This window comes from Prionailurus bengalensis, chromosome B2 (assembly GCF_016509475.1).
Source record: "Prionailurus bengalensis isolate Pbe53 chromosome B2, Fcat_Pben_1.1_paternal_pri, whole genome shotgun sequence".
NCBI lineage: Eukaryota > Metazoa > Chordata > Mammalia > Carnivora > Felidae > Prionailurus > Prionailurus bengalensis.
In genome coordinates this window covers 131,435,028-131,462,520 of record NC_057349.1, presented here as the reverse complement: position 1 = coordinate 131,462,520, position 27,493 = coordinate 131,435,028, and the positions used below count along the sequence as shown (strand labels likewise).

Sequence of the window (27,493 nt, the reverse complement as noted above, 5' to 3'; positions counted from 1 at the left end):
GTGCCTGGTTCATAATAATGGTGCAATGGCCGTTATAATTTTTATGGTTAATACATTCAAATGATTGACAAAGTACGACTGAGGCTTTGGTGTATGTCCTTTGATCTTGTTATTTCCGACTGCATTTTACTCAGTGCACGGTGTAGCCATAATATTTGTATTATATTTCAATCCATGCCATAAAATAAGCTAGAACAGATTTTGTTCAGGGGATTAAAGGAGTACTTTCAACTGTTAAAATTACTCCTTTACGATAAGAGAAAAGGAAATAATGCTTCTTAAATATGTGGTTTCGTCTTCCTTCCTTCGTTCCTTTCTTTCTCCTTCTTTCCTCCCTTCCTTTTCTTCCTCTCCTTGTTTTATATAGCGGAATGGGCAGTACTTTGGAAGAGCTGGTAGGAATAATGCCATTTGGACAGTGTACAACACAAGCTGCCCAGGAGAACACAAGAAAGTCCTCAACTGTCAGCTCCCAGGGTCCTTGCATGGCCCAATGACTCTCAATTTCCTAAAATGAGCGTAAGAATATTTTGCAACAGCAATTTGAATAAACTGACTCACATGCCACTGTGATTTAGTGTCTGTTTTGCTACCGAGTCAGCCATGTTTGGCCAGCCTGGCTGTCTTCACGTTTTTCTTTGTGTTTACCGTTAAGCTTAGCAACCAACCAACCACTCAGTGGAATACATCAGTATTGAAGAGTCAAGCATATTCGTTTACTAGATGTTCCACTAAGACACCGAGTTTGTATGATTAACATTTTTGTACTTTTTTTGTTTTACTAAGGATATTATGAACACGTGAAATTTTGGCTCCCCCCCCCCCCCCTTATTCACAAGCTTTCAAATAAAAAGCTGGTAAAAAAGTGAACTAGAGGGTATTATATGGGTCGAATGGCGCCTCTTCCAGCAATCAGATCGACCTTCAAGAGCTAGCAGCGTCTTTCAACATCAGTTATTTTATACCTTCGATTTACAAATAACCAGAGGCGCAAGGCGAGTTTAAGGGCCGGAGCTCTCCAGATACCTGGTCCGGGATCTTCCCCTAACTTCACTACCGGCCACTCCTTTGTTCGTTACGACCGGCACAAAGATAATTTTGGGGCCTGGGGAAAGACGACTGGAAACTCGCGGGGCTTCTGATACGTTTCCTAACCCGGGTTGGCCTCCCCTGCCTTCCCTCCGCCGCGTCCCCAGCCGCCCGGCGGAGCCGCGCTGCAGGACCAGGCGGCCGGCCAGGGCAAGCGCCCTTCCCCGGCGGAGCCCACTTCTCCCGCCGCCACAGGCCGGGCTGGAGCAGGCCCCGGCTCCTGGGCCGCGTGATGCAGCCCAAAAAAGGTGCATCCTCGCACGTGTCCCCGCCGGCGCCCCGGCCCCTGGCGACCAGGCCCCTCGCGCCGCCGCCCAATCGCCGCGGCCGCCTCGCGCTCAGGCCACGTCCGCCGGCCGCGGGGACACGGGGACCGCAGCCGCGCCGCCCGCCGCCATGCGGTTCCGGTTCGGGGTGGTGGTGCCGCCCGCGGTGGCCGGGCGGGGGCCGGAGCTGCTGGTCGTGGGCTCGCGGCCCGAGCTGGGGGGCTGGGAGCCGCGCGGGGCCGTGCGCCTGAGGCCGGCGGGCACGGCTGCGGGCGCCGGGGCGCTGGCGCTGCAGGAGCCGGGCCTATGGCTCGGGGAGGTGGAGCTGGCGCCCGAGGAGGCGGCGCAGGACGGGGCGGAGCCGGGCCGCGTGGACACGTTCTGGTACAAGTTCCTGAAGCGCGAGCCGGGAGGCGAGCTCTCCTGGGAAGGTACTGGAACCCGGCGGCCGTCCCCGAGCGCGGACCGGGGGCTCGGGGCTCCGCCTCGGCCTGGGGCGTTCGGCCGGGGCCCGCTGCGCGCCCCCTCCCGGCCTTCGAAAGCCGCCCCGAACTCCCCGGGTGCCCCGGGCTGACCCTTCGCGGCCGCCCGGCGGAGCGGGGCCCGGCGCGCCCCTTTCGCCTTTGCTCCCCGACCCTCCGCCCTCTTCCCCGCACACCCAGCACCCAGTGCCCAGTGTGTGTCCCCCGCGCCCCGGTCGCTCCCGGGTTCGCCCGTCAGCTCCGCCTTAGTGGTTTCTGTGTCCTCGCTTTCCCGCCTCGTTCGCCGAGACATCACCCAACCGGAGGAGCTGGCCTGCTCGCTCATCCTCGCGCTTCCTTCCCCTCTTAGATCTGAGAGTGAGCGAGTTGCAAACACGTTGAGTGCTTCTCTTTTCGGCCAGACTCTGGTTTCTTAGGCTATACACACAGTATACGTAGTTGTGAAAACAGCCAACTTTCAAGGTAAAAACTTACTGTTTGCTCCGCACACCTTAAGCCCACTGCCAACTGCCCAGTATATGTGTCCGTCAACCTATTATGTATCTATCTCACGCGCAGATCGTGTAATAGAGGATTCTACGCCTTGCCTTTTCTCGCCTAACGATATGTTGCGGATGCTTTTTAGTGTCACCCCATAGAGATGTGTTTGGCTTTTTAAACGGCAACAAGATAGTCTGCATCTAACTTGGGTGCATTTACGTTGTCTCTTTCTCCTTTGCTATAAACAGTAATAGCTTAATGTGTGCAGCTGTCTTTGAGTGTTTGGGAGTGTTGCGGTGGGGTGGATTCTGCCAAGGGGAATTGTTGGGTCAAAGTGTGGCCATATTTTACGTTTCAAAAAGGACTGCCAAATTATACCCTGAAAAGGTTCTACCAATGTGGACTCCCGCCAGCGATGTGTGAATTCAGATGGCAATTTCTCTTAAGTGTGGTGTGCAAAGTACAGGATTGGAGTAGGTGCGATTCAGGAGTTGTCTAACGATGATGAAATGAATGTCTCTGTAGAAGTTTATATGACAAAAATGGGCCATTTAGTCATAATGGTGTGGAAACAAAGAATCAGTAAAGAGCTTGAGTATTCTGTAATACGTTTATATATTATCCTTGTCCCACTGGGTTTTATGGCCCGGTGGCATTTATTGTTACTTTGTATTACCATGCCAGAATTGAAAGGTAGCCTCACCGGTTTATATGCCCTTCTTTATAGGATACTTCAGTAGGATACTACTTTAGTAGGATACTTTAGTAGGATACTACTTTTATTAATGACATTATATACTAATTTTTTCCCAGTAAAATATCTGGTCATTTTATTAAAAATTAAAGACTTACCCTTCCCTCGTCCCTCTCCTTTTCTGTTTTTAGCTTTTCTGATATTCCTTTCAGAGTTCAAAATAATTTGCTTATTATTGCTATTTCTTAATGTATTAACTTTTCCAAGCTTAGATTTTCTGAGTTACTAGGTAAATCATATGTAATATTTTAAAATTAGAAATCGACAGCCACTGTATACCCATAAATTTAGCCATCATACTTACTGTGAAATATGAAGAATTTAAGTTCATTATCTTTCTCATCTTTGCTGATTTTTATATTATTCTTTGATATAAAAATTATATATTTATATCATTGTTGTCTTTCTATTACATAGAAATTTCTGTGTTAGAATTCTATTATATGGAAAGTTACTCCTGTGTAAGAGGATGAAAAAAATAACCGACTTACACATGCTCCTCTCTCTCCTTACTTTGGTTAATTATTTTCTCTACACTGGTAAGTTTTGTATAATTTATATTTTGTTTTATAATTGTTACTATTCCTTCTTGTTTTAGATTGGTAACTTGATTCTAAGAATGGTAAATTAACAAACAGCATTATGAGAGGTGTTGTAGGATTCTGGAGCCAGAATGTCTGGGTTCACTGACCTGTGTGTGACCTTGGGCAAGTTACTAAACCTTACTGTTCTGTTGTTGAAAGAACCAAGCTGACTAAAATCTAAAGGAATTAGAATAGGACTTACATTAAGTGTTAAGTAAGTGTTAGTGATTATTACCTTTACTGTTATGATTGGGAAATAACTACTGCAGAACCAAGTAGTGCAATTAGTCTCATTAAAAAGGAAATATAATTTTGTGACACGGAACCTGTGCCACCGGAAGGAAAAATTCTCTGCTCTTCTGCTGTAAATTACGATTAGAGTTTACTTAAACTTTGTATTTGGGTGGTAATGTTCTTCTACAACTTGTTTTAAAATTTCTAGTTAATTGTTTTAGCAGAAGACCCACACTGATCATCAGAATTTCCCAGCTTGATTAAGTATTTGATGGATACAGATTTCTCACTCTTTGAAAATATTTTTCCTTGAAAAATTGGGGTTATTCTAATTTTCACTGATACATAGCTTTCTGAGCACAGCTATCTGGGACTTTTTTCTTTTTTTTTCTTAGTTGAACCCCTGTGTTAGTTACATTGTTTGGGATTCCGTGTCTTCCTCTTTCTAATATCTTACTCATTTTGTTGGATTGTATCCTAAAATAATTTTGAAGAAACAGTAAATGAGAGATAACCTATCTGAGAGGTTAAATACCTGAATACTTAAATGCCTGAGGATATCTTTATTTTGCCCTCACACTTGATCATTTGGTAGAGTTTTCTAGTCTCAAATTAATTTTCCCTTAGAAGCCGTTGCCTCAGCGCCTTCTAGCACCCGTTGTAATTGACAATTGTGATGCCAAACTAAGCCCATTCCATTGTAGGCAGTCTGTTTATTTTTTTCCTCCCCTTTTGAAGCTTTACAAGCTTTCCTTAAGTTATTTTACCAGGATTTATCTGAGTCTCTTTTGTTTATATTCCTTGACAGTTAATTGGTTGGCTGTTTCAATTTCAGGAATTCTTTTTTTGAACTCAGGGAAATTTTTTATTTTTTCATTTCCTCCCCTGTTTTCTTTGTTCTTCCCTCTGAAATATCTGTTACCCATATATTGTACCTTCTGCATATATGTACGTATCTCTTAAATTTTGTCTTGTATTTTCTATGTTTTGGGTTTGGATGGATTTTCCTGACAGTGTTTCTCAGATCACTGTTTGGTTTTTAATTAAAAAAAAAAAAATTTTTTTAACGTTTATTTATTTTTGAGACAGAGACAGAGCATGAACAGGAGAGGGTCAGAGAGAGAGAGGGAGACACAGAATCTGAAGCAGGCTCCAGGCTCTGAGCAGTCAGCACAGAGCCTGACGTGGGGCTTGAACTCATAGACCACGAGATCATGACCTGAGCCAAAGTCAGATGCTTAACTGACTGAGCCACCCAGGCGCCCCTGGTTTTTAATTTTTTTTTTAATGTTTATTTATTTTTGAGAGGGGAGGGAGGGGCAGAGAGAGGGACACAGAATTCAAAACAGGCTCCAGGGTCTGAGCTGTCAGCATAGAACCCTACGTGGGGTTTGAACTCAAGAACTGCAAGATCATGACCTGAGCTGAAGTCAGACACTTAACCCACTGAGCCACCCAGGCACCCCTCAGTGTTTGGTTTTTAATAGTAGCCATTCCATGATTTAGTCCTTACACTGGAATTTTTTTTTTTTTTTTTTTGGTAATCATATTTTTAACCTTCCACATTTTTTCTGTTATTCTCTGATTTCTTTTTTAGGAACTGCTTTTCTTCCTATATGGATACAATTAATAACCGAATCTTTCCGATGATGACATTAGATAGAATTGATTGAAAGTTGTTTCTGTCTTGCATTTATTTATTTTTCCCTATAGGCAATTGTTTTTTTATACTACAGATTTTCCTCAAATATCTGGTAATCCTTGGATGACCATTCATTTTTATGAATAAAGGCTATGTGGATTAGTATAGGTAGGTGGGCTGGTTTTGTTTTGAAGTTGCTTATGCTTACCCCAGATCCCCTCTACATGGGAGGTCATGCATGGGATACTGTGTAATTTGACAGATTTTGCACAGAGAGGTTTCCTTCCTTAGGGTGTGAGGCTGGGGAGACAGCCAGCTCCAGGTCCTTACAATTAGCAAGTAAAAACAGACAAACAAGCAAACCAAACTTTACTACGTGGAAAGATATTTTAGCTTATTTATTCCTAAATGGAATTGCTTTTGTTTGTTTTTGTTTTGTTTTGTTTTTACCTTTACCTCTACTGGGTGGATCCATAGATGTCTCAAGATCTTTCCAGAAAGACCTCTCCTTTCTATGTTTAGGGCATACTGAATTCATGTTGCTGATAGGGTGGGCTGGGAGGAGCCATGTGGGAAACCTTCTTTTCTTCCAGTCTTCTCCAGGTTTGCGTCTGTTTATTTGTTAGATCTCTTCTTACCTGTTGCTTTATTTTAGAAATCTTCCCTAACTCCTCTCTTAATCTTTCTCATACCTCTTCCTTTCCTCATACTTCATCTTATAATTTAAAATTACATTAGTTATATTGGCCTAGACTCTTTGATTGCAAGTAATAGAAAACTGAGTGTAAATGAGCCTTAAAAAAAAAAAAAAAGAAATCATTATTAACTCATATAACCAAACTAAAAGAAGCATGGAATTTAACCAGACAGAGGTCTCCTCACTTGCTCTCCAGCTCTCTCTCTTCCCCCTTGGGTTTGCTTTACTCTGGTTTGGACTTCATTCTCTCAAGCAAACTCTACCAAGCTAGATTTCCCCACAGGGAGCTCCAGGCTTACATACTCAAAGCCAGAGAAGAAAAAAATGTTCTTCCCTGACAGCTCTAGTTAGTAAAACGTGTGGGAGGGGCGCCTGGGTGGCTCAGTGGGTTAAATGTCGGACTTCGGCTCAGGTCAAGATCTCACAGTTTGTGAGTTGGAGCCTGGTGTCGGGCTCTGTGCTGACAGCTCAGAGCCTGAAGCTGCTTTGGATTCTGGGTCTCCTTCTTTCTCTGCCCCTCCCCGGCTCAAGCTGTCTCTCTCAAAAAACGAATAAATGTTAAAAAGAAAAAAAAGAAAACGGGGGGGGGGAGAAAACTGGAATTCACCTTTCTTGAACCAATCCTTCTTGCCAAGGAGGTGGGAGTACGATGAGCACTGTCAACAGCAAACCCTTCTTGGAGTTGAGGAGGAACACGTCCCCCCAAAAGTGTGTAGTGTTTCACGGACAGGTTAGAATACGGTGGTTAACGGGAGGTTATCAGGAAAACACAACAGCTGCTTAAACGCATAAGAGTTAAATTTTCTGCTACAGAAAGTACATAGATAGATGGAGGTGGTGATGGTCCACAGCTCATGGATGTCAGGAGAGGGGTCATCATATTTCCTTGGCTTTTTCCTCAAGACACCAGCTGCCGCTCTTATCACCACCTCTGCATCCAGTGGAATATGGGAGGAGAGAGAAGAGTGAAAGTGTCAGCCATGAGTATCCCTTTTATCTAGAAAGCTGTAACTTCAGCTCAGTCCTGTCCTGTCCAAAACACACACTTCTTTTCACTTGGTGATTGTGAGTAAAGCCGCCGTAAACAGTGATGTGCAAGTTTTTATATACACATAATAAAGATTTTGAAAAATATTTAAGAATGGGTTTGCCAATCATATAAAGCTAGAATGAGCTTTAGAAGAAACTGCCAAACCATCTTCCAGAGTGATTCTAGCATTTTTCATTTCTACCATCAATGAATGAGACTTCCTATTGCTACACATCCTCATCGGCAATTGATTTTGTTAATTTTTTGGATTTTAACTATTCTTGCAGGTGTGCAGTAGTCTCTGAGTTTTAAATTTTTAATGTTTATTTTTGAAAAGGAGAGAGCGTGAGTCGGGGAGGGGCATAGAGAGAAAGAGGGAGACACAGAGTCTGAAGCAGGCTCCAGGCTCTGAGCCGTCGGCACAGAGCCCCATGCGGGGCTCGAACTCAGAAACTGCAAGAACATGACCTGAGCTGAAGTCAGAGGCTTAACCGACTGAGCCACCCAGGCTCCCCTGATTTTTAAATTTTTAAAAAATGTTTATTTATTATTTTTGAGAAACACAGAGCATGAGCAGGGGAGGGGCAGAGAGAGAGAGGGAGACATAGAATCTGAAGCAGGCTCCAGGCTCTGTGCTGTCCGATGCAGGGCTCAAACTCACGAACCATGAGATCATGACCTGAGCCGAAGTCTGACGCTTAACCAATTGAGCCACCCAGGCACCCCTCTGATTTTTTAAATTAGCAATTTGCTAATAATAAATGATGTGAAGCATCTTTTTATATGCTTATTTGTCATCTGTAATGTCCTTAAGTGGGTGTCTGCTCAGATCTCTTCTCCACTTTTTTAGGTAGGTTGTTTGTTTTCTTATTGCTGACTTTTAACAGTTCTTTGAATATTTGGATACAATTCTAAAGTGATAGGTGATTTGCAAATATTTCCTCCCTGTCACCTGTCTTTTCATTTTCTTAACAGTATTATATACAATGTAAACCTTTAAACTTTAATGCAGTCCAACTTATCTTTTTTTTTTTCTTTTATGGATTGTGCTTTTGGTTTTGAATAAAAAACTAATTTCTAAGTCCAGGTTATCTAGATTTCCTTCAGTGTTATCTTCTAGAAGCTTTCTATAGTTTGGCATGTTACATGTAGGTGTATAATCCATTTTGTGTTAATTTTTATTTATGATACGAAGCCTGTGTCTAGGTTCTTTTTTGGTTTTCATGTGGGCATCCAATTGTTCCAGCCCTATTTGTTGAAAACTTTGTCTTTCCTTTTTTGATGTGCCTTTTAAAACTCAGTCGACTGTATTTGCACTGCTCTATTTGCCCATTCTTTCACCCACATCACACTGGGTTGGTTACGGTAGTTTTAGGCTAATCTTGAAATATTAATAGTATGGGCCCTCCATCTTTGTTTTCTTCAGTATTGTGTTGAGTCTTTTTGAAGTTTTGCCTTTTCACTTACATTTTAGAATCAATTTGTTGTTATTACAAAATAGCTTGCTGTGATTTGGTTGGGATTGCATTGACTATATATCAAGTTCAGAAAAACTGACATGTTAACAGTACTGAGTCTTTTAATCTATGAACCTGGAATACATCTCCATTTAATTAGGTCTTCTTTGATTTCTTTCATTAGTGTTTTGTAGTTGTTCACATACAGATCCTGTACATATTTTGTTAGGTTTATACATTGTTTTTGGGAGGGCTGTTATTTTAAAGGGTGTATTTAAAAACTTTTCCATTTTATTTTATTTTATTTGTTTTATTAAAATATTTTTTTAATGTTTATTTATTTCTGAGACAGAGAGAGACAGAGCATGAGTGGAGGAGGGGCAGAGAGAGAGGGAGACACAGAATCAGAAGCAAGCTCCAGGCTCTGAGCTGTCAGCGCAGAGCCCAAAGTGGGGCTCGAACCCATGAACCATGAGATCATGACCTGAGGTGAAGTTGGTCGCTCAACCGACCGAGCCACCCAGGTACCCCAAAACACTTTTCAGTTTTCAATTTCAGTTGTTCATTGCTGATACATAGAAGGAAATTGACTTCCATATCTATTGATATTTGTTTGGATGCTGGACATTGTGGTTTTACATTGTTTTAGAATTTCAAATTTTTTTTCTGGCAGTTATTTGTGAATTAGTTTGTTACCTTTGAAGTTTATCTTGAAGGTTTATAAGGTTTATATAGGTATATAGTAGTTTTTAGTGTAGGGCTAATTTAGCCCCACTACTAAACAATGACCCTTCTATGTTCTCTTTTGAATGCCCCATGTATTAAGTAAGATCTCCTCACCCTGATGGAAATGCACATGTTTCTCGGTTCTGTATTAGCTCTGCCAAGTCTTTAGCATACAATATTCAGAAATATACTCTGTTTTTTGTATGGCTTGCCATTTGTCCTTTGTATGGCTCTATCAAATTTCATTTTATGCATCCACAGATTGGCACGAAGCCGAAGAATCTAGGAGACTTTAGTGAAGATTTATCGAACTCTTTCTCTTCATTGCTTTCTCATTTCTGGAATTTGTTCTTACAAATTCTACTCACCCTGTTCTCCCCATATTTGTATTTCTGTTTTCTCAATTACAGGTACCATTAAGTTCTATTTGGAATCCTATCCCTGTGTCATGGTTCAGAAATTCTCTATAAGTAGAAATCCATGGCATTCATATTGTTCGCCTTGTTTCTTTCTCTTCTCTCAGAAATTATAGTCCTGTGCTGCCTTTTGTTCAGCATTTGAAAGCAGTTGTTTCATATATTGTACCATTGTTTTAGTTGTTACTTTAACAGGAAAGAGAAGAAGTCTTGGACTGATTTTTAAAAGTTTGCAGGTAGATATTTTTCTAGCATATTTTTTAAAACTTTGCAGAACAATTCTTTTTAAAAATATGTTTATTTATTTTTGAGAAAGAGAGAGAAAGAGCCAGCACAGAGCCCAACTTCGGGCTCAAACTCACGAACTGTGAGATCATGACCTGAGCTGAAATCAAGAATTAGATGCTTAACCAACTGAGCCACCCAGATGCCCCACAAAATAATTCTTTTTTTTTTTTAATTTTTTTTTTCAACGTTTATTTATTTTTGGGACAGAGAGAGACAGAGCATGAACGGGGGAGGGGCAGAGAGAGAGGGAGACACAGAATCGGAAACAGGCTCCAGGCTCTGAGCCATCAGCCCAGAGCCTGACACGGGGCTCGAACTCACGGACCGTGAGATCGTGACCTGGCTGAAGTCGGATGCTTAACCGACTGCGCCACCCAGGCACCCCAGTAATTCTTGATTTTGTTGTTTATTTCTAATATATTTATGTGTGTGTGTATTTATATGTACATGGATTCACACACATACAGAGTCTAATATATGTATTTTTCTTGTTAAAATTAGGTTGTTTTCCTGGTTTTCTTTTTTTTTTTTAATCAAAAAAATTTTTTTTAACATTTCTTCACCTTTGAAAGACAGAGAGAGAGACAGAGTGTGAATGGGGAAGGGGCGGAGAGAGAGGGAGACACAGAATCCGAAGCAGGCTCCAGGCTGCAAGCTGTCAGCATGGAGCCCAATGCGGGGCTCGAACTCACAGACCGCAGGATCATGACCTGAGCTGAAGTCGGCCGCCCAACCGACTGAGCCACCCAGGCACCCCTCCTTGTTTTCTTTAATGCTGAAGATCCTTAACTCTTTACTTAGAACCTGGCATTAAATTTTGTCCCTACTCAGTAACACTCTGTCTCGGTTTATAGTTTTAGATGTTAATGGCCATAAGTTCAACATTCAAATTATCACTATTTTTACTCCACTCTTTTTTTCTCTTCAAAAATTAATTTATCTTCATTTCATATTACTTTTTGTGCCACAACAATGATTATGTTAAAGTAGAAATGACATGAACATTTCTAATTTTTAAATAATCTATTATAATTTAAGGAGCTTAAACAAATCAACATGCATAACTTTATATTTTAAGATAACGTATTAGTTTTCTAGGGGTACCATAACAAATTACCACAGACTGGATGACTTAAACAACAGATTTATTTTCTCATAGTTCTGGAGGCTAGAAGTCCCAAATCAGAGTTTCAGCAGGATTGGTTTCTTCTGAGGTGTGTGAGGGAAAGATCTGTCCAAGGCCTTTCTCCGTGGCTTGTAGATGGTCATCTTTTCCCTAATCCTTACTTGATCTTCTCTCTATGCATCTCTCTGTCCAAATTTTCGCTCTTTATGAGGACACCAGTCACATTGCATTAATGCCTATCCCAGTGACTTCATTTTAAAGTTGACTACTACTATAAAGGTACTGTTTCGAAATAAGATAATATTCAGAAGAACTGAAGGGTAGGATCTCAACATAAGAATTTTTGGGGACACAATTCAACCCACAACGTGTAGTAAATTTTTTCTAATATCTAATTTGTTATTATTAACATTCTAAATTATTAAAGAAGGTTATCAGTTGTCTTTGGGTGGGAAAACTTGCCCTATGCCTACTTCACTATTTTCTATATTCTAGATAAAAGACATGTATTTAGAAGGTAATATGAAGGGATACCACAGCACAGTGGAAAGAACAAGTGTTTGGAATAGGATAAACTCTGATCAGACATCAGATTCTGCCACAGACTTGTATAACCTTATATAAATTACTTAACCCCATAAGTTTGTTTGCTTCCTTTCTAAAAAGGGATGATTAAAAACTGTACTAGGGTTGTTATGAGGACTAGTTCATAAAGTGCCTAGAAGAAAGTAGTAGCTATCACTTTAAGATAGCCAACAATTTATAGCAGCTGAATTACCTTGGTCTTTCCATTTTCAATAAAAAATTCATTGATCTTGAAGAAAGTTTATGTTCATAGAAGCAGCAGTTTTGTGTAATATTTGACTAATCCATACAATGGATTATATTCTAGATTATGCTACATCTTCCCAATATTACTTGCCTTTCCTATTTCTACTTCTGCTTCTACTCCAGCTATGCTATACCTTGGGGAAGACTTGGTTTGAGTGGAGGATAGATGGACATGTACTGAATAAGGGATATCATCCACGTTGCAGCTGAGTTTTGTGGATACGGTGCACTCAATTTTAATTGGATAAACTTTGAGTAGAAGAACAATCTCCTAAGTATGACCTTGGTCCTTTGTTTCATCCATTATGAGGTGAGACTCTTTCAAGAACACAGTTTTGCTTACTACACTCAAAGGAACCATCAAAAAGGAAGGAATCAAAGTTAAGGAATCATTAAAAAGGCAGTACACACAGAGGGGCCTGGTAGAGCATTACAGGAGAATAGTGTAATGAGATATGAATGACAAGGATAAGGAAACCTTTGAAGAGTGACATATGACATGGTCAAGAAAGATTTATTTTGTTTGGTAATAGTTTATTACTGTTGAATGAAAAATTCCACCTAAAAATTATAATGCAACTTTACTGTTTCTTGGTCACCTGAAATTATTGTGTGATGATTTCATTTTATGATGGAGAAAGTGGGGTCAAAAGAGGTTTAGTGGATAATCTAAGCTCACACGGTGCTAACCTATGGGAAATGCTGGCTGTGGGAAACAGCTTCTTTTAGGCATGATTCAGCACTAAGCAGGGCATGGGAATTTGGTGAATGAATTTTAATATCCCATCTACAAACTCTTAACTGTGGGACTTCACAGATGAGAAAGAGTTCGTGCTGGCTGTGTAAGATCTGGGATACCTCTGTATTATCCGCGAGAAGGGACTTGACAGAGAATGAGAAAGAATGGGGAAGTGAGTTGATACTCTTACTCCAAATGATCCTTCTCTTGACATTCTCTCGGTGGCTCCCCAACTCCTTTTTCTTGAGAGCATTCTTTTTTGTGTTGTATCAGCCAAAATGACCCGAATTTTTAACCACATCAAGAAGGATCTTCAAACCAAAATGGCAAGCATTTCCTTGCCTTGTGGATCCAAACCAGTTGTACTAGACAGGAGGAAAATAATCCAGGAGTAGATATTATTGCAGTTTCTTATTCAATCTCCCCCAGTACCTGATCCTCTATCATTTGCCAGAGAGTTAATGAGAGCTGAAATGAAAATTCTTGCTGCTTTTATACGATTTGTTCACGTCCCCTAGAAGCAGAATGAGGTTCTAGTTTTAGGGTAGGTTAAAGAAAAAATATGTCGCATGCTCACACAGTGTGGAGGGAGAAAAGTTATGAACTCTTTCTTTTTAAAGGTGGTACATTGACTACAATCTTAAAAATGTTCTTTGCTGCTCCTAAAGAAACAAAATAATCAGTTGGATAAAGCATTAATTTAAACAAGTGTAGGGGCACAAGTATAGGGTTAAGCATCCGACTCGATTTTGGCTCAGGTCATGATCTCATGGTTTGTGAGTTTGAGCCCGTGTTGGGATCTGCATGGGCAGTGTGGAGCCTGCTTGGGATTTTCTCTCTCTCCCTATCTCTCTGCCCTTCCCTTGCTTGCTCTCTCTCTCAAAATAAAAAATAATAAGAAAATAATTTAAAAATTTTAAACAAGTATAACATACTTTATGTTGTTTAATTTGGGAAAATAAAATGCATATAGTGGAGATTTTATATTTCACTGTGTTTCTTTGTGTAAAAATAATGCTCATGAGTATTTGGGATGCGAGAGGGAGTGAGGAAAAGATTTACAGTTGGACTTAATGAGATGAGAAACGTCAGAGGAGATTTCAACTTTCTGCAAAAGACTCAGGCTCTGCTGGCAGGTCAGGTCCCCTCGCTGGGCGTCGCTTAGGTCTTGCTATCGGCTTCTGCACAGGAAGGCTCATTAAAATGTTCTGTTATTCCGAGATCCTCAACTTGAATATTGTTATCTGGACAGTTCTCTGTTTTTTCCTCCGATGGTGGGATCCTGGGCTGCGTCCAGCCAGCGTAGGTCTGTAGTACAGCCAGTATGCACCGAGTGAGAAGCTTAACATTTTCAGTTCTATGACCTTCATGTTTTTAACTGTTAAATCATAATGTCACATTAACATAACATAGAGCTTTATCCTGAATTTTAGCTAATTAAACCATAGAGAATTAGATAAACGGTTACTGTGAAATCATTTTCTTTTCAGTTTAGTAAACTATAATTTTATATTATAGTTACTATATTGTATTATATTATATTATAATTATAATGATGTAATATATTATATTATGTTGTCATAATTCTATATTATGTCCATGAGCAAAGAAGATTTTTATCAACATTTCACTTATGATTGCCAAAATTTCTGGATGCTATATTTGTAGATTTTATGAACTATTTGTGCCTTCGGAAAAAGTTACTATAGCATTTAGATTCATGTCTTTTGCTATAAAGTACCAATTTATTACCTTCATCATTGACTGAAATCACTAAAAAATCTATTTGAGGAGCGTGACGACCGTTACCCAGAACAATTCCAGAGCTGGAGAAATTTTGGACTCCCATTCACCGAAGATTGTATTTGGAGGTTACACTGTTATTTCCATGATCTTATATTCAGAGCTAATCTCAATATAGTCTATTAAGTTCTGAGGTTGTGCGGATTCTGAATGTTGAATACAGAAACATATTGGCTTAAAGCATCACTTTAACACCAGTTCAGAATAATTATGAAGAAGTATTGAGCTAATACATGTGAATATGCTTTGTAAATGGAAGTAATAATTATTTTATATTAAAATATTGACAGGATTTTATCACTGGCTTATTTATGCTTATCGTTTTTTAGTGATATTTCACATTTATTTGCAATGAGGGAGTATCCTATAAAAATTTTCTTAGAAAAGCACTTTACCCCCAAACTGTGTATACATTTTTGCAAAAGCTTCAGTCTTTACTTATTCTGTTTGGAAATTTGAATCTGCAATTTTTACTTGATGATGTCTTTTGATTGTAGTTGAAGAGGTTTTATTATTTTTCAGAGAGATGCACTTAGAATTCATTAGTGAATCGATCTAATTAGGTGTGAGGAATGTAGAGAGACATAATCCAAATCAGACTTAAAACAGGGAACTCTTTTAGGTACTCTGCTATTACAAAGATGAAAAAAAATACTATGAAAATAAAAATGTATTAATTTCACTAAACTTCACATTTTAGTCTTGTTTAAAACCTTATTTTGGTATTAGCCATTGAGACAGGATGTATATAACTTTCCCTTCCTCAATTAGAAAAAAATCCTAACAAATCAGAATAGGTGTTTGATTCACATATTCAAATTTTTTTTTTTTTAACGTTTATTTATTTTGAGACGGAGAGAGACAGAGCATGAACGGGGGAGGGGCAGAGAGAGAGGGACACACAGAATCGGAAACAGGCTCCAGGCTCTGAGCCATCAGCCCAGAGCCTGACGTGGGGCTCGAACTCACGGACCGCGAGATCGTGACCTGGCTGAAGTCGGACGCTTAACCAACTGCACCACCCAGGCGCCCCTGATTCACATATTCAACTCAACACAATTTTGAGGCTCAGTTACCCACCTGGAATTGTAATAGGTGCTTGGAAACAACAGTGAAAAATTCACAGCTCTTGAACTTAAGAGATTTATATTCTAGCTGAGAAGGCAAAGATTTATAATCAAGGAGGGACTGTGACAGAAATCTGAAAATCTATATGCAGTGATGGGGAGGAAGTATCATCCTAGTAAGAATTCAGGAATGGGAGAGGGGTTAGGGAAGTCTTTATAGAAGGGATAGTGTTTTAAACAAACCTGGTATTTAAAGAAAGAGGATCTTCCCTCATTATTTTTTTCTGTAATTGTGAAAGTAAAAGCATCAGAATTATTTGTAGAAATCAGCCAGATGTGAGAATCATGGTTTTATTAGAGTGACAAGGGAAAAGCCGAAGTCTGGGGTTCAAAGGCATTTAAGTGGTTAGGCCTTTTGAGATAGGACTCCCTGGAAGGCCTGTGATGGGTGGCTGAGCTGTACAGGGGAGAGTGCTTTGGGGGCAGCTGGTGAGGGAGGTGGGAATGGGGACTGGAGGAGGGAGGGGGGCATCCTCTGTGGAGGGGTGAGTAGGGCCTTCTTTCCTGAGGCCTGGAGGACTGAGGCAGGGACAGCCTTTCTCTCTGCTTTGTTCATTTTGAGCCACTGCTGTTGGCATCTTTTCTTTTTCTGCAAGTGTAATTCAGGGAACTCTGTAGTGAATTTTCTAGATGCATCAGTGATTCCCTAACCTGACTGAGCATTAGGATCACCTGGTGCATTAATTAGTTAATATACAGTGCAATATTGATTTCAGAAGTAGAATTCAGTGATTCCTCATTTATATACAACACCCAGTGCTCATCACAACAGGTGCCCTTTTTAATACCCATCACCCATCTAACCCATTCCTCACCTACTTCCCTCCATCAACCCTCAGTTTGTTTTCTATCATTGAGTCTCTTGTGGTTTGTTTCCTTCTCTCCCCCCCCCCCCGCCCCCACGCTTCCCATCTGTTCATCTGTTTTGTTTTTTAAATTTCACATATGAGGAGGGATACCTGGGTGGCTCAGTCAGTTAAGTGTCTGACTTCAGCTCAGGTCATGATCTCATGGTTCCTGAGTTTGAGGCCTGCATTGGGCTCTCTGCTGTCAGCACAAAGTCCACTTCAGATCTTCTGTTCCCCTCTCTCTTTACCCCTCCCCGCTCACATTTTCTCTCTCTCTCTCTCTCTCTCTCTCAAATATAAACATTAAAAAATAAATTCCACATATGAGTGAAATCGTATGATATTTGTCTTTATCTGATTGACTTATTTCACTCAGCTTAATACATTCTAGCTCCATCCATGTCATTGCAAATGGCAAGATTTCATTCCTTTTGATGGCTAATTTCCAGTATGTATATGTGTGTGTGTATACACACACACACACACACACACACACACACACGCATCTTCTTTATCCATTCAGCAGTCGATGGACATCTGTACTCTCTCCATAGTATGGCTATTGTTGATAATGCTGCTATAAACATTGGGCTGCATGTATGCCTTCAAATCTGTATTTTTGTATCCTTTGGGTGAATACCTAATAGTGCAACTGCTGGATCATAGTGTTGTTCTATTTTTTTGTTTTTTTTACATTTATTTATTTTTGAGACACAGAGACAGAGCATGAGCAGGAGAGGAGCAGAGAGTGAGAGACACACAGAATCCGAAGCAGGCTCCAGGCTTTGAGCTGTCAGCACAGGGCCCAACACAGGGCTCGAACCCATGAACCAGGAGATCATGACTTGAGCTGAAGACAGATGCTTAACCAACTGAGCCACCCAGGCACCCCTACTTTTAGTTTTTTGAGGAAACTCCATTCTGTTTTCCAGAGTGGCTGTACCATTTTGCATTCCCGCCAACAGTGCAAGAGGGTTCCCTTTCTTCGCATCCTTGCCAACACCTATTTTTCTTGTGTTGTTAATTTCAGCCATTCTGACAGGTGTGAAGTGGTATCTCATCATGGTTTTGATTTGTATTTCCCTGATGATGAGTAGTGTTGAGCATCTTTTCGTGTGTCTGTTAGCCATCTGGATGTCTTCTTTGGAAAAATGTCTTTCACATCTTCTGCCCATTTCTTAACTGGGTTGTTCATTTTTTGGGTGTTGAGTTTGATAAGTTCATTATAGATTTTGGATACTAAAATCATATATGTTAATGCAAATTTCTTTTCCCATTTTGTTGGTTGCCTTTTAGTTTTGTTGATTGTTTTCATTGACCCAGTGAGCTTTTTTTTTTTTTTTTTTTCTTCAACATTTATTTTTATTTTTGGGACAGAGAGAGACAGAGCATGAACGGGGGAGGGGCAGAGAGAGAGGGAGACACAGAATCGGAAGCAGGCTCCAGGCTCTGAGCCATCAGCCCAGAGCCCGACGCGGGGCTCGAACTCACGGACCGCGAGATCGTGACCTGGCTGAAGTCGGACGCTTAACCGACTGCGCCACCCAGGCGCCCCAACCCAGTGAGCTTTTAAAATGTTAAAAACATTTAAAAAATGTTTTTATTTATTTATTTTTGAGAGAGAGAGAGAGCGAGCAAGAGAGTGAGCGGGGGAGGGGCAGACAGAGAGGGGAACAGAGGATCTGAAGTGGGCTTTGTGCTGATAGCAGTGAGCCCAATGCAGGGCTCGAACCCATGAACCATGACTTGCCCCAACCTGGTGAGCTTTTTAAACATACAGATTGTTGGGTCAATTGCAGATTTATGGAATCTCCAAAGGTGGAATCTAGAAATTCATTTATTTAAAAGGAGTTTTATTGAGATCTAAGTTACATGTCATAAAATTCACCCCTTTAAGCGTAAAATTCAGTGGTTTTTCGTATATTTACAACGTTGTGTAATTAACATTAATTCTCCAACGTTTTCACAACAAATCAATCCCCATTCCTCCTTCCTCCATCCTCTGGCAAATGCAGTAATATGTTTTCTGTCTCTGTTCATTTGCCTATTCTGAACATTTCATATAAATGGCACCATACAATATGGGGCTCTTTGTAACTGATTATACATTCTTCATTCGTACTTTCATGATTTAAAGACACTAGCTCAGTCACTTAAGTAAGTTTGTAGAAGCATAACTTCTTAGGCTGGGCTGATTACATCGTGAACCCCTGGGGTGTGACCAGCATTTCCTAGTCTACATCCTTAAGAGATTTTGATTTAATAGTTCTGAGACTGGCCAGGGAATAAGAATTTTACAGTTTCCCAAGGTACTTTTGAAAACCAGGTGGTTTGGGAGACCACTGTAAGGGATTCTGCAAGTTGCAATAGTTCCATTCAACCCATACCCCACCCCCAGCCACCTCTTTTTATTTTCATCCTACTGCTTCTGTTATGGTTTGGTTTCTTGGCATTTCAGTGGCCTTTTACAAGATCTAACTCCTTTGTGTCCTTTCTCTATTCAGTCCTTCCTCCACACTGCTACCAGGATTATCTTCCTAAAATACAAATTGGATAGTGTCACATCTATGATTAAAAATTCTTTGATGATTTCTTATTTCCTACAAAATGAATCCAAACTTCTTACTATGACCTTTGAGGCTCCTCACAATCTGTCAGTTATCTACTTTTGTCTGCACTCCTGCCACTTGCTGAAAACAATCAAGAGTTCCAGCCACCCAGACTCTTTATTTCCCCCCAACATTTCATGTAACTCTTTGATAATGCTATCGCTTTTCTTGGATTTCTGTCACAGTTGTGGCAGTCTTAGATCTGCAATGAACCATGCTATGTTATTCCATTGGCTTTGGTGGAATAATATGAAAATCAGAGGTGGCTTCTTCAAATAATTTATACTTATGATACAGTTCTTAAATACAAATGATTATATGATGTAAAATTATTGAATCTATCTAAACCAAACCTTCTGGTTAAGGTACAACACCCATACAGGCATATACTTATTTCCTTGGATTAGGGATACAGGGGATTAGTATCTTAATCTCTATGGGGTGTCTGCCATGGTCCATTGGTGGCATTGTAGGACAGATTGCTTTCTTTTTCTCTGGCAGCTGCCGAGGCCATCCGTGTTGGTTGGACTCAGTATGAAGGCTTTCATTAGAGCTTCTGGTCAGAGGCTCAACCTTCCAGCATTAGCGACGGGAAGGAATACTATGCAGTCTTCCAACTGGAGATCTTATGGAGCTATGAAGATAGTAGCACACAGTTTAGTGAACTCACATAGTTTTAGTCATATACAGTAAAACTTTGGACTGCAAGTAATTTGTCCTGTGAGTGTTCTGCAAGACGAGCAAACATTTCTAATAAATTTTAACTTGATAAATGAGTGACGTCTTGCAATATGAGTAGTATGTGATGCTGAATGTCACATGATCACAACTGAGCCACTGGTTCTCATTCTCTCTCTCTCCCTCTCTCCTTCTCTCTCTCTGTCTCTCTCTCTCTCTCTCTCTCTGTGGGATTGTGAGTGATCATCTCCCATGCTCAGATGTTTGGTCTCAGGCCGCAGTGTTAGGCAGAAATAAGTGATTTTTCGGAACATTGGAAGGTGCCCACAACTGGCACTAGTGTATTTTCTGTCCCTTAAAAGCACCCATGGACCGTCCTTTGCTTTTCCAGACAAGAGTAAGCTTGGAGTGCTTTGCTTCCTTCTATGTCAGGCTGCCTGCAGATACAGACCCTTTGCTGCCTTATTGCCAGTTACATTAAATACAGTATATGACAAGTTTATTAATACTGTACTGTAGTCAACATCCATGAGAGCATGTACAATGGCCCTCATGCAGAAAAAGGTTGAAAAGAAAGGCAGTAAGAAGAAGGAGATGATTACAGTGGAAGTTAACAAAGAAATCATCAAGAAGTACGAATGAGGTATGCGAGTGGCTGAAATTGCAAGATATTACAAGAAATCCACATCTGCATCTTGTCTGCAGAGGAGGAGGAGAAAAAAGCGGACGAATCCCTTACTTCAAATGAGATTAGGGAGATATGTAAAATGTGGGAAACAGTGCCAAATTTTGTAGAAAAGCACCACCTGAATAAGGCCATAGTAGTGTGAGCAATGAATCTATTCAACAACAACGCAATGTCACATTTTCACAAAATCCTCGAAAGGAGGCAAAAACAAATGTCATTGGATAGATTCCTTGTTAACGTTGCAAGAAAAGAAAAAGATTCCATTGGGCCAATAGACAGCAGTGATTTCTGTGAGTGATAGAGAAAGTTGTCCTACACAGTAACCCTCCTCTCTCTTGTCTCCCTCACAGCAGCCACGAAGGTTTTCAAAGTTAGGTGCAGGTTAATTTGTTTATTTTTCTTTATATTTTGTATTTTTTATTATTTTGTATTATATTACAGTATTGTAACCATTTTTAAGTGTTTTTTTCTTACTTTTTTGAGAGAGCATGAGTGGGGAGTGTCAGGGAGAGAGGGGGATGGAAGATCCAAAGCAGACCTGGTGCTGACAAGCTGACAGTAGCAAGCCCAATGTGTGGTTTGAACTCATGAACTATGAGATCATGACCTGAGTCAAAATTGGACGATCAACTGACTGAGCCACCCAGGTATCCCTATTGCAACCATTTTTATATGAATATTTTTGGGTTGTGGAACGAATCATCTGAGTTTCCATTTTTTCTTATGGGGAAATTTGCCTTGATATAGAAGTGTTTTGGATTACAAGCATGTTTCTGGAATGAATTATGCTCAAAAACCAAGGTTTTACTGTATACGATTAGTGCCTGTACTGGCTCTGTTGCCCCACTCAACTGGTTGTGGGTTTGACATACATTTGAGTTAGGCAACCCTGACATGTTGATCCTGGATATAATTTGTGTACCACTCCCACCTCCATGGCTATGGTTTTATTTATAGGTACATTGAGCAACCCTGCCATATTGCTTCTGATCAGATGTGGTATCCTGCAGTAGAAACAGGCAGCTTTCAGGACTTTGTGCTGATAAAGTACTGTGTTAGTACTGGGACTTGGGACCATAAATCAGAGTTATAAACATTCGAAATACGTTTCTACTTGTCTAATACATACTCGTGTAGATCTCATGTGTCTGACATCTACATACTCCAAGTCCTCTGGGCTTCTATGATAACCCTTTCTTTTAACTGCTTGAATTCCCATCTGGCAGGCTGAGAGATCTGACCTCTATCCTTTATGTTACCCAGAACCACCTTTCCTCAGCATATTTGGAAAAGGTGGGGTAAGGCATACTGTTAATTGTTTGCCAATGTTCACATCCTCTACCTCTGGGTAAATTATTCTTCTTTGCTCTGTTGAAGAAGAATATGTTTGTCATATGGCTTGCTTTGGTTAATAAAATATAAGAGGAAATGATGTGTGTCACTTCCTATTGCTTTGCCGCACTCCTTTCTCTCTGCCAGGAGATTACTATTGATGTTCCAAGTAGTGACTACTCTGTCTGATGATCCCAGCCTGAAGATGATGAAATGTGAAGAATGGCCCTTGCTTAGCCAATCCACAGTGAACTCCAGCCCAGGCAAGAAATAAACCTTTGTTCTTCTAGGAGACTGGATAACTTAGGTGTTTATTATCATAGCATGCCCTACGATCTAAAACAATGCCGAGCATTTGGCGGGTGTTCATTAAATACTTGATGAATGAATGAACTTGAGCAAGGTACTTTCCAGGTGTCTCAAACTGGTATACTAAAACTGTCTTCTCATCTTCAGTGTGGTCCTGGACTAGTGAATAATAGAAATACACTATTGTCTTAAAGCAACAGTGTCTAAAAGACATTTCAGGGGGACAAAAACATTATTTCAAGTTGAAGGACACGTGCATATAATATAGAATAGAGCACAAATCTCACAGGAATTTTTAAGGGAAAAATACAAGTCTTCCAAGAATTTTCATGACAGTATGGGGTACTGCTTCAAGCTATGTTCCCAAGACCCCTTGGAGATGTTTGAGAAGCTTTGATAATCGCCGAGTCTCTGTTTTCTCTTCTCTGAAATACTTCCTGGCTGGAGACCTCACTGCCACCATCTCTAAGATGGCCATGACCCTGATCAGCGGGCTCAGTGGCTGCTGCAGGTGCGAGCAGATTGCCGCCAACCAGCGGTGCAAAGGCATCGCAGACTGCATCGTGCGCATCCCCAAGGAGCAGGGCGTGCTGCCCTGACCTGGCCAATGTCATCCGCTACTTCCCCACACACGCCCTCAACCTGGCCTTCCGGGATAAGTACAACCAGATCTTCCTGGAGGGGGGAGGGGCGTGGACAAGCGCACGCACTTCTGGAGTTATTTTGCCGGTGATCTGGCTTCAGGTGGGGCACCTGGAGCCACCTCCCTCTGCTTCATTCCCCGACACCCCCCCCCCCCCCCCACCCCGCTGGATTTTGCCAGAACCCAAGTGGCAGCCGACATGGGGAAGTCTGAGCAGGAGTTCAAAGGCCTGGGGGACTGTCTGGTAAAGATGACCAGGCTCCGGGGCCTGGATCACGGCTTCAGTGTCTCGGGGCAGGGCATTACCATCATCCACCCGGCGGCCTACTTCGGCGTGTACGACCCAGCCAAAGGCATGCTCCCGGGCCCCAGGAACACCCCCAGACCGTGACAGCTGCGGCAGGTGGGCTCTCCTGCCCCTTCGACACCGTGCAGCTGCGGGTGATGATGCGGTGGGGCACAAAGGAGCTGACGTTACATACGAGGGGACCCTCGACTGCTGGTGGAAACCTTCCATGACGAAGGGGGCAAAACCTTATTCAAGGGCACATGGTCCAATGTCCTGGGGGCCAGGGTGCGCCTTTGTGCTGGTTCTGTACGCAAGCTGAAGAAAGTCATAGCGGTGTGCTTCCCAGACACGGGGACCAAGGCCATCACGTAGAATACTTATGTTAGGGACCACTGATATTCGAGAAATTCCAGTGTCCTTGCCCGGCCAGATCACGTATAGAGGACTGGGGAAGGTTCTAAAAGGAGCTCTTTGCGATGGACCATTGGCACCAGATTCCATGTATTGGTTGTGGAGGCTGGGGGTGGGAAGGGGATTTAGGACCTCTTCGTGAGTCCACAGGCAGTTCCGCCACACTGACCCTAGAGTCCAGGTGCTTGTGGGACCTTAGTTGTGTTTAAGCACTTAATTTAAGAATCATGTCTCCGTTTGTACTTAAGCACTGTTCTCTTTTGCACAGCTGAATGTTTGCAATTATGTTTCATGTCCAGCATTCTCCTGCAAAACCATAAAAACTGGGACACAGAGAAAAAACAAAACAAAAGAAAACAAAACTCTTGTTTGGACAAGAGTAGGCAGAGGGTCTTTCAGGGGGGCTCCGTGGTGTAAGCAGCCTTGACCTGGGAGTGCATCCTTGGGCTCCAGTGAACATAGGGCTCTGTCAAGTCACTTAATCCACTAGAACCTCAGACTCAGGAAAAGATGTGCTTACACAGTTGCTGTCTGTCCCACTGGACTTTTATTTTTGAGGAATAATATATTTGAAAGTACTTTGAAAATCACTAAGCTTTATCATTCCAATTAAAAATTGATAGGGAATTTTTGCAGTCTTTTCAAATTTCAAGATTTTATTTATGTTATAATTCCACTGGGTGGCAGTATTTCACTTGTACTCTACTATAATTCTATAGTTTGTATATAATCTCAGGAAAAAAAAAAAGAATTTAATCACAATCTCATTATCTCCCCAACTTATCTTTCCACTTTCTCCTTCTGTGTACTCCCTATCTCCCGAAAGAATTCTGAGAAACAGTCACCATTCATTTAAAAAAGATTTAATGACATAAATGTGAGGACAGTCACCGTAAGAGAGAGGTTTGTCCAGAACTTCTGCTTCATTTGGGAGGAAGTGTTAGATAGCTTAATTTTGTTCAGATGTAAGCAAATTACTTTGATGTAGGTAATTAAAACCAGTTGAAAATCACCTATAAAAATCTTGCCACTGGCTTTTTTGTGAATGCTTTAACAATGATTTTTTTTTTTTAAATAAACTCATTTGGACATTTTTGACTGATATTATCATGGATGCTTGCTTATTTTATCCTGTGTATCATAAGATCATAAAGTTGTTGTGCAGATTCCCTTGATGTCTATGACATGTTTGAGAAACACTTTATCATGGTTCCATATCAGTTAACTTTGTGTCAGAATTTCTTAGAGAATCAATTCTACAAGATAAGTTAAATAAGACAAGTACCTTTATAAATCTTGGTAAGTGATTCCTTGGTGACTTCTGTTAATATTGAGGCTTCAATGTAAGTGGCAGGCTAAGTCTCCTGGAGTAGTCTTGTTCTGTAGCATGGAAAAAGTAAAAATTCTTTAGCAACATGGTGGAATGCTAGTTTTCACTTGTAAAGAGACCGTCAATATGATTTTTATACGTCTGCAAAGACTACACTCTATGTACAAGCGAAAGCAGCTAGGTGCTTTGGAAAAATTAGGCTGTTGAAAAGCTGTTTATAAAACTTGATGTCGATAGAGAAATCTTCATTTTTAAATGGTGATTCTTGATGTTTCATTTAAATTTTGTGCCAAATAGATCTTTGCTGTTTTCAAGGAGGAAAAAAAAAAAAGAATAAGTTAAAAAAATATTTATGTCTAAAGTTGAATTGATATGTTAATGAAAATTTCATCTCTTTCTCTGATGGCCATAATTATAAAGCACAATTCCTTTTTCCACTATACATAATAATGATAAGCTGTATGCACTGTGTGCATGAGCATTTAAAAACATTTTTTGAAGGGCACCTGGTAGCTCAGTCAGGCGTCTGACTTAGGCTCAGGTCAGATCTCACAGCTCATGAGTTCGAGCCCCGCGTCAGGATCTGTGCTGACAACTCAGAGCCTGGAGCCTGCTTCTGATTCTGTGCCTCTCACCTGCTCATGCTCTGTCTCTCTCTCTCTCTGTCTCTCTGTCTCTCTCTCAAAAATAAATAAACATTAATTTTTTTTTTATTTTGAAGAAGATTATTCATAGCTTTTCACTGATTCTCAAAGGGACTTATGACTCACAAAAAGATAAAAAAAAACCCACCTTGATATTTTGCCATCATTACATATTTTTAAGGAGCTTTAAAATTGCTTTAGAAGTCTTACCTCATCAAATAATAATCCTCATTTGTACAAGGGGAAAAATGGAGGAATGTTGCATCTTAGTTTCAGTAAAGAATTTTAGAAAAATTTCCCAATTTTTTTTGCCTGCAAATTGGAAAATGACTGGCTGGCTAATAGACAAGTTAGGTGGATTCACGCTAGTTGAACAGCTGACTGATGAACCAGTAGAACATCAGGGTGAGTGCCAGTGGCTTTTTACAAGTCACTTTTTTCTAGATCCTTTCCTGCTAAATCTTTATATCAGTAATTTAGGACTCATGCTTATCGAGTTTCCTGGTAAGAGATGAACTGGGCAAGATAGTAGCTATTTTGTTTGAGAGAAGCAGTATTCAAAATTTGAAGTCCCCAAAGTAGGAATAAACCAACAAGAAGAAAATAAAAGTCAAGTCTTATATTTGCACCAATGAGCTATTTTTAAACAGAGAGAACTAAGAGAAATTTGCCTTGGGAACAATTCAAAGTGAAAAGATTTGGATGTTTCAATTAGTTTTAGTTTTAGGGAGAAGCTGGCATGATTTGGGCAGAAATTGGGCAGCATTTATGAACTAGGTGGGTTGTTGAAAAACTCAGTGGTCCTGTCTTTGGAACACATGAGCCCATGTGGAGTCACTGTTACTATAGTTTTGTCTTGAAACATATAGGTCTGGACAAAGCTGTTGTTAAAACGATACGAGCTTCTTTTCGGGGTACATCTGTTTTGTAAGTCAGCCTACAGTTTGCAAACTGACAAGAAGGACTGGAAGGGATATGAGAGGAATAGTAGTTAAGAATTCTTACTGAACACCAGCTGTGGTAGGTCCTATGTTAAATCCTTTGAATGGATTATCTAATGGAATTCTCTCATAACAACCCTGTGAAGGAGCTGGTACCAGGATTCCTTTTTCACAAATGAGACAATGGAGGCACAGATTGCTTAAAGGGATTTCTCATTCCTGTTTACAGATGGTAAATTCATATAACTTGGAATGGAGTCCCCGTCTGGATCATGAGCCCATGCATTTAACTGTTCTAATATACTGCCTTCCAGAAGAGGAGTATTATGGAGCCAACAGGGGAAAGATTAAACAGAGAGTGGTCACTATCTTTAAATGCTATAGGCAGGTAAAGAAAGATAAAAAATGAATCTGACAGGAGATGACTTCATTTCAAGTCTTTTTAGTGGAGTGTTGAGGGCAGATGTCAAATTGTAGTGCCCTGAAGATTGAATATTGAAGAAGGGTATATTTGGTGAAGACAGGGCTAGTTAGGGGAAAGAGAAGGTTATAAGAGATGATGGCAGGGCAGCCCACAGGAAAGCTGGAAGAGGAGGGATGGGGAAGGTGTATGGCTAGAAGCAGGAGGAGATTTTGTGTTACAGCAAAGAGGTTCTACGAACCAAACATATCAAGAACTGGACAAACAGACTGTTCCTCTCTCTCTCTCTGTCTTTTGGGCAATTTTCAAGTTTGTAAAGTGCATTAAAATGCTTTCAGTTTTACTGTTGGTTTATTTAAAAATACTTTACATGGGGCGCCTGGGTGGCGCAGTCGGTTAAGCGTCCGACTTCAGCCAGGTCACGATCTCGTGGTCCGTGATTTCGAGCCCCGCGTCAGGCTCTGGGCTGATGGCTCGGAGCCTGGAGCCTGTTTCCGATTCTGTGTCTCCCTCTCTCTCTGCCCCTCCCCCATTCATGCTCTGTCTCTCTCTGTCGCAAAAATAAATAAACTTTGAAAA

At 40.8% G+C, this 27,493-nt stretch overlaps 1 protein-coding gene and 1 pseudogene across 2 annotated transcripts in view; both read left to right on the top strand.

The window, feature by feature from the left end:
* Positions 1 to 1,427: 1,427 nt before the first annotated feature.
* The window catches only part of EPM2A (EPM2A glucan phosphatase, laforin), a 108,325-nt gene continuing 82,259 nt past the window's right edge, over positions 1,428 to 27,493 (top strand). The window contains exon 1 of one of the 2 annotated variants that reach the window (XM_043592541.1): positions 1,428 to 1,786. In XM_043592541.1, the coding sequence (XP_043448476.1) occupies positions 1,486 to 1,786 (301 nt within the window). In that variant the 5' untranslated portion in view covers positions 1,428 to 1,485. The remainder of the gene's footprint in view (positions 1,787 to 27,493) is intronic. The other variant, XM_043592540.1, reaches the window with a different exon arrangement.
* LOC122490062 lies at positions 21,389 to 25,476 on the top strand (annotated as a pseudogene).